This window comes from Gopherus evgoodei, chromosome 4 (assembly GCF_007399415.2).
Source record: "Gopherus evgoodei ecotype Sinaloan lineage chromosome 4, rGopEvg1_v1.p, whole genome shotgun sequence".
NCBI lineage: Eukaryota > Metazoa > Chordata > Testudines > Testudinidae > Gopherus > Gopherus evgoodei.
This window is the reverse complement of record NC_044325.1, coordinates 33667207-33679413: the sequence shown is the minus strand read 5'-3', so window position 1 is coordinate 33679413 and position 12207 is coordinate 33667207. Positions and strand designations below refer to the sequence as shown.

At 40.0% G+C, this 12207-nt stretch overlaps 1 protein-coding gene across 5 annotated transcripts in view; it reads right to left on the bottom strand.

Moving 5' to 3' along the window:
* Nucleotides 1-12207, bottom strand: part of TTC7B (tetratricopeptide repeat domain 7B) — a 352148-nt gene that overhangs the window by 176217 nt on the left and 163724 nt on the right. For all 5 annotated transcript variants that reach the window (XM_030558926.1, XM_030558927.1, XM_030558928.1 and 2 more), the window contains 4 exons: nt 6213-6296; nt 4336-4440; nt 2413-2530; nt 1840-1897 (listed from right to left, as the gene is read on the bottom strand). In XM_030558926.1, coding sequence (XP_030414786.1) covers nt 1840-1897; nt 2413-2530; nt 4336-4440; nt 6213-6296 — 365 coding nt within the window. The remainder of the gene's footprint in view (nt 1-1839; nt 1898-2412; nt 2531-4335; nt 4441-6212; nt 6297-12207) is intronic.

The following is a 12207-nucleotide window of genomic DNA, read 5'->3' as shown; positions in this document are numbered from 1 at the left end:
GCTCGGTACTTGCATGGTGCCAGGGGGTGCTCGACTGGGGAAAATCCCTGAAGTCTACTCTAAATTAACTGTTAAAACTAGCAACTACTAAAACCAGGAAAGAAATAAAACTACAGTTAAAATTGCTAAAACTGTATACTGCTATATTTTTAGAAGTGCGTCAGAAAGGACACTGAAGGTTTTGACTCAGACCATACATCTGTGAGAAGAAACTGGAGATACGGTCAGCCAGCCCCACCATCCAAGGTGAGTCAGGGCGCATACGCAGGCCAATGGATACTATTTTCAAATTCTTCGACTCTGGGCGCATACGTAACCCTCTGTGGAATATAATAGGGACCATCGTGCAAAGCACAATAAATATTTGATAATGGGATCTTCAATCTAGCAGACAAAGATATCACAAGACCCAGTGGCTACAAGACAAATTCAGACGGCAAATAAGGGATACATATTCAACAATGAGGTAATTAATCATTGGAACAATTTACAAAGGATAGTGGTGGAATCTTCCTCATTGGCAATTTTTAGATCAAGATTGGACGTTTTCCTAAAAAATATGCTTTAGTTCATACAAATTATTCTGAAGATCTGTGGCCTGTGTTATTCAGGAGGTCAGACTATATGATTACATTGGTCCCTTGTGGCCTCGGAATTTATGAATCCTCAGTGTTCTATGGACTTAAAAAAGTCTCAAGACAGTTACAGACTGCAACAACTATTGTAACTCACTGATAAGTGAGTGCTACAGGTCCCCCTCTGTGCTGACCCACGTAGGAAATTAGTCGTTACAGACCTCAGATAGGGAGCCATGGCTCTTTAGCTCAAGCCATAGACATTCATGCTTTTGCTCTGAACGTCCACAGTTCAATTCCAGTATGTCAGACAAGATGACAACTGTCACACCATCACAGTATCATACATGTCCATTTTTCCTCTACTCCCCTCCAATCTAATGCCACCATATTAAACAAAACCCTACATATTCTTGTGAAAGTGACTCAGGTATAAGTCAATGACCCCCATATTTAATAGGAAAAAAACCTGCAAAAGCCTTTTGACTTTTATATAACCCAAGTGGGCTTATGCAAGAGTATATACATTAGGAAGAATCAAGTGTAGACATTGTGGCACTTCTACTATTTAAACTTCTTTCTATATTTATAATATTTGATTCATGTACAAACTGACACCTTTTTGCTCCCCCTTTCCTCTTCCAAACAGTTCTGCTCCTGGGTCAAGATTTGGGGATATGTGCATGCGTGATTTGCACTGTCAGTGCCTGCGCTGTGACTGTTCTGTGGCTACAGAGGACTTCATTCTCCAGATCTAGCAATCTAGCATCTTCTGCAATGATAAAATCCGTTCACTCAAATGCACAAAGAAACTATATCGCATATCACTCTAAAACTATGCATATACGATTGCAAAAATCTTGGTGTACACTTTGATCAATGACAATCACTACAAAAATGTTTTTACTTGATTCAACAGTGACCTTAAGATTCTATTTCTCCCTCCTCTTTTTTCTTTAGCACATCAGAAAGAGAGAATATTTCTTTAAAGGGCTGTTAGGTGAACAATAGTCTCTGGTAGATGGCAACAAAAATATCTCTAATAATGAAATAAGAGGAAATTTTTCGGAATCTGTTCAGATTTGCCTGGCAGAAACTGATGAAGTGAATGTTAATGAAATATGTTCTGTACCCATGAAACCAGACTCCCAGAGGTAAAATCCTCATTATATAATCTTCATAGATATCTTTTTTTAAAACCACATATAATAAGGTTTTTCATTATGTACAGCTGAATGAAATGAAAAGATTAACACCCACTCACCTCTGAAATGCAAGAAGAGCCTTTCTCTGCAGGACCTCTTGCATCCCTCGCAAAGATGCTAAAAAAGGATATATTTGATCAGCAATATTTAAGAGTCAAAGATTTGCTTGCACATGCTTACTGAACAAAGATTAATACCTTCACAGACTATTATGACAAAAATGATGCAAAAAACGTACAACACATTTTCTTTTAGAGGCTGGTGTGTTTGAGGTTTTTCCATTATATGACTGGTATTTTCTAACTCTATGAGTATGTCTAAACTGCTGGTGGGAGCATGCTCCCAAGCATGGGCAGACAGACACACACACTAGCTTTGCTCGAGCTAGTGCACTAAAATTAGCAGTGTAACCAGAGTAGCATAGGTGGCCAACTGTCTGAATGCGTAACAAAGGTGTCTGGGCAGGTTTGTGCTTGGGCAGCTAGCCTGAGCTGCTGCCTTCTCTGCTATTTTGCTAAACTGCTATCTTTAGAGTGCTAGCTTGAGCAAAGCAAACACATCTGTTTACTCATGCTGGGATGCACACTCCAGCTGCAGTGTAGACATACCCAATGCGTGTAATCTTTTCTTACCATCAGTGGCTTGCAGGCTGTAAGTTAGTCCCAATGCTAAATAGCCTTTTGCTTTGAACTCCGACGTTTTGTCACCAACATCAACAACTGTTTTGGCAAATCTTTCCGCTTCTTCCAACTGAAAATATTACAAAAGATGAACATAAGTCTTTGTAAGATTTTTGCTTTTGAAAACTCCAGACACAAAACCATAAATATAAAGCAAGCCAAAATCTGTTATAGTGAGTCTAAAATTAGAAAGAAGTGTACAGATCATGGATCCAATATACATTAGGTCAGTTTAACAAATAATGTCAACCATTACCACTTCTTTTAAGCACCTCCTGTCCTTTTCCGCCTACATTTAGTTTTCCTGTTAACTCCACAACAAATAATATAGCTCTTACACAAGACCGAGACACCCATTTCTATGGTGAAATGGGAACTAGCACTGAAAGGATACAAGTGAACTTGAAATTTAGTCTGTTAAACAAAAAAAGGATTTAAAATCTATTTTCAGATCTAGTACCTGTCCCTGAACCCCACCTGCCAACCTCTACTGCCTTACAGTCACACTTCCCAATAAAAAAAAATAGTTTTCCTGCTGACTTATTTCTCTGTGAGACACCCCACTAATAACTGCAGAAACTAAGACCCTGATTCTGCATGGCAGATCTCTTCATCACACGCACACACATTGATTTGCATTTGCTAATGCAGAGCTCCTTCTAAGATCCAGGCCTGTCTACACATTCATACATCCCTCCCTCTCCAACACTTTGCGTTGTCAAGTAGTTAGACTACAAACTACAAAGAAAAAACAACATGAATTTACTAGAAATGAATCTAAAACCTACATGCCCAATACAGCAAGCTGCTCCATGCAGGATTCACCTATGCAGGAAAATTTACAGAACTCAGACCACTATTAGCAATCAAGTAATACTATGTTTTCAGCAACTTAACAAGTCATATCCCTGCTACTAAACCATTTTCTCATTTCTACTTGAACTAAACAAAAGCAATATTTATAAAGCACTGTCTTGCCTCTGTGGTACTATACATTCAAAACAAATTAAATATAACCGTCAATATTACAAAAAGTGCACATCTTCCTCCCAACATTTCCTCTGGAAGCTACAGGCCCACCTTGCAACTCATACAATAACCATCATGAACGCCAAATTATTCTTTTTATTAAATCAATGTCTGGAGAGAGATATCTATTTCAAGAGATCTAATAATGTATTTTACTATTAAATAACACTTTCAAGTTAAATATGGTCCCAAATTTAGGTTGTATAAAAAAAAAGTGAGATTTTCCAAAACCTAACATCAACAGAAATGTTACTATGAAATTCTTTCAAGAGGAAATTTTATCTTCTGATCTTGGGATGTCTGAATAATTAATAAAATGAAATGCTGTCAACTCCTCTCTACAATTATTTACTCTTAAAGCTAAAATAAGTGACTAATCTCTGAACCATATAACCATTAAAGCAAGTCATGTGCTGTGTGGATAATTACCTCTCTCTGAAAACTGTATGCAAAAAATTCTGCTCCTATATAAGTGAAAAAGTTTTGTGCTAAAGTGGTTGTCATTTATTAAAAAGTCAGAATTTAACAGTTACCACCCGTTAGTGTCTGAAACATATTCGTAATTTCTTATACCACCAGATATCAAGGTGTGCGAACTTTAGTTAAATGCTGACTTTAATGACAATAACTGTTCCTGAATATTTTTAAACCATGGAGATAAAAAGACATTGATAAACAGTACTGTTCAACTGCAATCCTATAGAAAATATTCCTGTGCTGGATTTTAATCAATATTCTACTGCATGCTGTCAGTGTGTTTACCATATTTTAAAAGTCCATAATCAAGGATTTGTCACATTCTGAAATTCTCAGTCCTTGCTGATCTGACTGCTAATATAAACTTACCCAGTGAAGAGATCCCATGCATAGCTTTGCGGCAAGAAGTGGAATAGTAGCATCATCTGGTTTCAAACGTATACACTCCTTCAGGACTTTGACAGCTCGAGCAGACTGTATAAAAATGTATTTTTCACTGTAAAACTCTAAAAGCACAAGCCCAGCATCTCACTACTGCAAGACCCCCAAGCTACATTTTCTAGTTTCTGTTGTACTAGCTGAAGGAACCACTATTAATTTATTTTTATTTTAACAATCCGCCATAAGCATCTGTACAGATCAGATATAAGACTTTATACACTGTATAGTCAATCATGCTGGATGTATATGCCAGCCCTGCATATTACTCCAGTGGTGCAGAAGAGCTAGAAAACTGCCCTACCAGGGGAGATAAGGGCTCACCTTTGGTCTACAGCATTCCACTTCTGATCCCCCCCCACAGAATAGGGGCATGACTAAGGCTGAGGCAGCAGGTTGGGGTGCAGGAGGAAGTGACGGCTCTGGGCGGTGGTTATCTTGGGGGAACTCCCTGAAAGCGGCAATACGTTCCTAGGTGGAGGCGCACCACCCCCGCAGCTCCCACTGGCCTTGGTTCCCACCCAATGGGAGCTGTAGAGCGGGTGCTTGGGGTGGGGCAGTGCATGGAGCCCAATGGCCGCACCTCTGCCTAGGGGCTGCAGGGACATGCTGGCTGCCTTTAGGAGCTGCACAGAGCCGGGTAGGCAGTCTGCCAGCCCTGCCAGGCATCCTCCCCAATACCAGTGGGGGTCCCGGGTTCCATGCCGCTCCCAGAACCCACAGCACCCCTAGTCTGCCCTCTGCCTCAGAGCCCCCAAGTTTTAGGCAGGGGTATATAGTACAAGTCATGGACAGGTCACAGGCTGTGAATTTTTGTTTACTGCCTGAGACCTGTCCATGACTTTTACTAAAAACACCTGTGACTAAAACCGAGACTTAGGCATGACTAGTGAAGGGATGGGACGAATATAGCCAGAACAAGCTGTACTCCAGTGATGCCCAGTTGGCATAACAGCATGTAAGGGACCTTTCTGAACTGGCATAATATAGATCAGCCCTTTATGGCTCCTTGGCCTGAAGCCTTTTTAATTCCGCTTCTGTTCCCAGCATAATTTAGAGGCCACTCTAAACTAAACTGGGGATTGGGGCAGAAGAAAAACATTCCTTTAAATAAAAAAATTTTCTCAGTAAATTATCTCTGTAGTAAAGATATGTGCACAGTCAGACTGGGCTTGGTGGAAGCAGGAGATATTAACTATTCATAATATAACAAAAATGGCTTGTTCTCCATACTAATTCATACGTAAGAGGAAAAAAATGTATCCAAAAGTATAAGATGAGAGTTGACATATTCCAACTCAATCTTTACTTGTATATGATATTTTGCATCCTGGACAAGAATATAAATAATGGTGTGAACATAAGTCCCAAACTAAATACATTTAGAAGTCATTGGATTGTCTTCCAAGATCAGTTTGAATCGTATCTAAAAATCAAACCTCTATTGATCACGCTGGCAGTTAACAACAGAAACTCTACTGCATTTTTCTCCAGAGTAATGTCTAACTTATCTAAAATAAACAAAATAATACAGCTTACATTCACTTTACTGCTTAGTTTAGTGTGTATAGCAGCAAAGTCCCCAAATATTTAATATTGGTTCTGTCTAGATTATAAATTCTTGCGGCAGAAACTGTATTTTTGTGCCTTGTATAACACTGACCACAAATTCACTGGTACATTATTCACAGAGCTTCTGTGAGGATTAGTTAATGTTTTCAAAGTTCTTTGAAGATGGAAAACATTAGTAAAAAAATTACTACTAGCCACCAGTATGAAGAATTATATACAGAAAAGATTAGACTTACTTTTCCTGCTGCCATTAGGGACAATGCAAACTGATACCAAAGATGGAACTCTTCAAATGCAAACTTCATTGCTCTTTCTAAACACTAATTTTAAAATAAAAATGATTAATACATTTATAAAATACTCATTAAGGGCTTTCAAAGATTTATGCACATGCTTATCTTAATGGCCTAAGAAGATCAAAATAATCCTAAGGCTTTTCTGTAGATTTGTCATATACATCCTCACTTAAAGTATATGAAATCAAAACCAATTTGGTTCAAATAACCTGCATATCAAGACAGTAAGCTCTTTGGGAAATGGACTGTCTTTCAGTTGTTTGTGTACAGCATTTAGCGCTGGGGTCCTAGGTGCTACAATAATAAGTACTACTACTCAACAAGACAAAACAAACAGAAGCTGTTAGAGCCTACAGGATCATTCTAACAGAAATTTACAAAATTTAAGAGCCAAGGAGAAAATTTCTCTCCCTCACACCATGAATGTTGAAATATTGCTATGTTGGCAGTTCCTTTTTGTTCTGATTGGAGGAGTGATACATATCTGCCATGTGACTGTTGGATGCGGGACCTGAGACTTCCAGCTGCTGGATGCTTATTTAAGACTCAGGTGCCAAAGGAAACTACATACCCATCTTCTCATTCAAAGTGAACACTTGTTGCAGCATTAGCACCCTCAAAACTGGTCACTGGTACAATGAAAAATTGATCCGGTAATATTATTTTCAATTTAAAGAAATCATCTGGACTCAAACTACTAGTGGGTATGAAATCAGAGTACTCATTTATTACACTGAATATTCAGCTGAGCCTCTCACTCATAGACTCATAGACTTTAGGGTCAGAAGGGACCAATGTGATCATCTAGTCTGACCTCCTGCACAAAGCAGACCACAGAACCCTATCCATCCACTTCTATAACAAACCTCTAACCTATGTCCGAGTTATTGAAGTCTTCAAATTGTGGTTTGAAGACCTCAAGCTGCAGAGAATCCACCAGCAAGTGACCCAGGCCCCACGCTGCAGAGGAAGGTGAAAAACCTCCAGGGCCTCTGCCAATCTGCCCTGGAGGAAAATTCCTTCCCGACCCCAAATATGGCAATCAGCTAAACCCTTTAGTAACTGGATGCCATAAGGTAGATTGATCATTAGTATATGGAGATTTAATATATTTTAATTAGTGTTGTGTATCAGTTACAAAAGTTTCATATTTGCAGTTGGCATTAAGAAACCATTTCCTCTTATGCTTATTATTCTGGTTTTATAAATGAGGCCAGCTCCAGGCAGTCCAAAGATTGGATGCTCTTCTGAATTAAACAAACTGGTTTAGCAATTATCTTCCTAGAATGCAAAGGCCAATTATACGAACTAGGTGTTTTGCACTGACAGATGTCCAATAAATACCCCCAACCTTTAAGAACTCAAACACTATTTCTGGTATTCAAATAAGCCTTCAGTATTATGGAAAACACAGAAAGAAAACAAAGACAATATTTATTGTGTTTCCATATAACAGGAGCTGAAGTGAACTATAATACAATAATGAGGCTGAAATAGATGAAAATGGTCAGAAATGTGTTAACTAGGCATTCTGTTTACAGAATAACATTTACATATTATAATTTTTCTTATTATAGGAAATTCTTCTGAATACAGAAATATTATTAATTATTATCCTTAAAAATTATGGTACCATATGGAAATTGGTAAAATGTAAGTGGTTTCTTTTGTTTTTTGGGTTTTTTTAAACAATCAGTAATTCCTTTGCAGCACTGTTACAAAAAGTTATTTGCAGGTGGCGTTGCAACCTGGTGCACTGGGTCACAGCACCGCTCACTCAAATTTTGTCTGGCCACTCCTATCAGGAATGCCTACCCAATCCTCAGCAGCCCCAGGGGCCAGGTCACAATGCTCAGAGTGAGAAGCCAACCCCAGCCAGCCCTGAGGGACTAGAGATGCTGCAGTGGGCTGAGTGCAAAGCAGGTTCACTCTGCAACTTCCCCCCCATGGCCACCCAATTTCTGGGGCAGCAGCTGACCCCTCCCCAGTGCTACCCACCAACTGGGGGAAGAACCTATCCCACCACCACCCAGGGCAGAACCTGGGCCACGTTAGCCTCTTGAAATGTTGGGAGGTATTTTGATGGAGCGCTAATCCAAAAACAAAGATCTAATTCCCTTGATATAGAAGTTTGTCCTTATGATCTCTTCTTGCTAATAAAACGTATCTCAAAGATTCACCATTAAAATGATGAGTCTCTTTTTAGCTTGGATTTACCTACTTGTTCTTGCCCACAATACTGTAATTCTTTCATATGTAAAGTGGGATATTCCACAATTCTGTTAGCAATGAGTGCGCCAATGAACTGCTGCTTTTGATATTAACCAGTTTTACTGCGATCCCACACATTTTCAGTGAGCCCTGGTTTTCTGGTAGCTTTCATAGCAGATATATTGTTTTGCAATTGCCACCTATGATGTGTTTTCCTTGACCTCCATCAAACTGTCTTCAAGTTTAATTTCCTATCTTATTAGGCGTCCTTAAGGCTGTTGACCTGGAGACAAGCAATTCCGTTTTGGTCTGCAGTGCAACTGAAAACACTTGCACATGGACCATTTTTTCCCCCTTTTAAGATGTGAAGTCTCAACCGAAAGTTTCTCTGGTGTTCAGGATTGCCATGAGATATGAACACATGGCCTAGTCATGGACATTGAGAACTCTGTTCTAAAGTGGTACATATAATGATGTGCATGCATACATGTCCCTTTATTTGGAAAATACATTGTGATTTTGACATCTCTGCACTTAAAACGCTTCTCCTGAACAGGAGTCAATAAACAAACAAATGTTTTACAACCACTATATAGCAGGGGCAGGCAGCCTCTGGCACGTGGTTCGTCAGGGTAAGCACTCTGACGGGCTGGGCTAGTTTACTTACCTGCTGTGTCGGCAGGTTCAGTGGACCGTGGCTCCCACTGGCCGTGGTTTGCCGTCCCCAGGCCAATGTGGGAGGCAGGAAGCCTCAGCCAGCACATTCCTCGGCCCATGGCGATTCCTGCTGCCCCCAACGGCCTGGGATGGCGGACTGTGGCCAGTGGGAGCCACGGTCCGCCGAACCTGCTGACTCAGCAGGTAAACAAACTGGCCCGGCCCGCCAGAGTGCTTACCCTGGCGAGCCGCATGCCAGAGGTTGCTGACCCCTGCTATGTAGTTTTCATAATGTTCATGAATTTAAATTCAAACGTGCTGTGCTCTTCATGAATATAATTGGTCTCACTGCATCTGTTCTTGCCCACTCTATCCTGCATCTAGGGCTTGATTCTGCAAGGTGCTCGTCACTCTGCATCTGAGCCACCAAAATGGAGCCAAAGCATCCTCACCTTGCAGGTTCAAGTCTTTCCTTTCTTCCTATTAGTTTAACTGTGAGAAAATTTCTTATTCCAGATATAAAAATAGAATTTGGAACACATAGTCACATAAACAGGTAAATCTCAAAATACAGCTACCCTGGCTCATGCAGAGCACTACCTTTGAAATCAGCAATTAATTCCATTTCAAGAACTGCAGCAATCAAGAGAGCTGAACCAAAAGCTTACTGAGCAACATGCCTCTGTTGGGAAAATATTTGCTACTTAGTTCTTCCATGAGTTGAGTGAGGTGAGGAATGCTTTTTAATAAAGGCCCAATATGTCATTATCACCACCAAGAGAGTTCCAAGTAGATTTAGGGACAGATATATAAAATTCATATCGCACAGCAAGAGAATAAACAGTGAATTCACAAATCATGAGATGATAAATATGGTGACTTCTCTGAGAGGATTACTAGACAAAAGGAAACAGGCTGATAATATACAAAAGTAGCTCTGTTCTACTGAGCATGGATATGACATATACTAATTTAGCTATGACACGATGTGAAAATCGTGGTCCAGACACCCCAAGAGGAAAACGGGAGGTCTGAATGCTAAAGAATAAGCAATTGAATGAATTGGTTGTGTATTAAATATATGTCATGTAAGGTCTTTTATGAATGCTTGTAACCTCCTGAATTTATTGGTCATTAGCAGATCTGCATAAAGTTATGATTATAGATGCACAAATGTATATAGGTGAAGAAAATTGTAACCGTAAGTATAGTGTAACTAGAGCATCACCTCATAGCAGTATGGTGAAACAGTCAGGCAGAGAGGGCACCACCTGGGCCAGGTATTTACATGAACCAGATCCAATCACTGAGCATTGTCCAGCCAGAGAGACAGTGGTGGACCACTAATGTTAATGGGAAAACACTGAAACCGAAAAGAACCCCCCACTCTGTGTAACCATGAATTAGTCTGAGAAAAAGGAAAAAACAAACCAAAACAGAAGCAAAAAACCTACAAGCCTTTAAAGGGAAGGAACTTGAAGTGAAGGCTGTCCTGAAACCGAGGTCCAGCATGGGTATGCTGTCCATGAAGCACCCCCTCTAGGACACAGAACACACTGGGAAACTGTTCAGAGGCAATAGGTAACTTGTATCAGAAAAGAGAACTTAATTAGTAGAGAATTATAAAGCCTGAGATTTGTGTTTATGTTTATTTTCTGTATAACTTGTATTTGCTTTTCCTTACTATTTCATCATTGACTATGATTTTTCTATTAAATAAACTTTTTATTTTTATCTTCTGTTGTGGAGGACAAGATAGCCATCAAAGATACGAAGGTTAATGGTAGGGTATGCCAGGCAGGGAAAGGCTCTGCAGATTTCACTGGTTAAAAGGGAGATGGTCAAAGAGCTTAACATGCTCTCAGAAGAAAATATGTACAATTCCTTGCTTTGGGAAATTTTGAAATCACAGCACCCTTAGCCCACATAGAGCTGGAGTAGAAGGGGAGCAAAATATGATCTGAAAGTGGGAATTTGGTATGGTATCCCTGCAGGCATTTTGGTTGGAAATTATTATACCAGTGTCTAAAGTTACTAATGTGGTAACCTGCAGTGGGAAAGTGTGTACCACAAAAGCCCCTTTGCCTGACCCAGGGGAGAAAGAGACAGAAGGAACAGGGAAAGACACTTTGCCTGCACCGCAGAGTGGGAAGCACTGCCAGGGAGTGGGTATCAGCTCCTCTTACTGAAGCAGCCCTCCAAATCAGCCAAAGGCAAGGAGCCCTTGTTAGGGATTGGGACACAGATGTTTTCCTAGAGACCATTAGCAATACCCCTGCAAAAGATGATGGGGGAGTTTTGTTTTTGTTTTTTTAATGGAGGAAGGCAGGATATTTAGGGAAGCCCCAATGGGAAAGAACAAGGGCCACAGGGAGCACTACAAACAATTGATAATGCTCAAAAAGCACAGGTCAGCATCACTACATTTAGCCAATGACTGTCCATTCGATGGACCTCTAGGAGTAGAAAGGACATTTAAACGGCTTCAGAAGAAGTTTTACTGGCCAGGTATAGGGATGGACATAAAGGAATACAGTAAATCCTGATAGTTGTGCCAGAAGTGGAAAAAGACTACAAGTCTCTGCAAAGTCCCATTAAAAACTGACTAATTTGCACAAAAAGTTGTTTGTCTCTCCCCACCGCTCAAACAAGATTTACTAGGACACTGTAGTGAGGAATTTTTGTACTATGGTCTCCTAAGCCTTACAAAATATACTGCAGTGCATTTATTAGCATACTAAGAAACGGTACAAATAATTGAAACTAAATTCTAAGTGTCCTTATTGTGATGCACATCACTCCCCCAAATTTTGTTTGTTTACTTATTTGCTACTTCGTAAAATTCAGTACCTCACAATTGGTCCTTCCAATACATGTAGATTTATAAATTTATTTGGGCATAAGCTTTTGTGGGCTAACACACACTTCATCAGATGCATAGAGTGGAGTGCATCTGATGAAGTGGGTTTTAGCCCACGAAAGCTTATGCCCAAATAAATCTGTTAGTCTCTAAGGTGCCACAAGGATTCCTCGTTGTTATTGCTGATACAGATTAACATGGCTACCA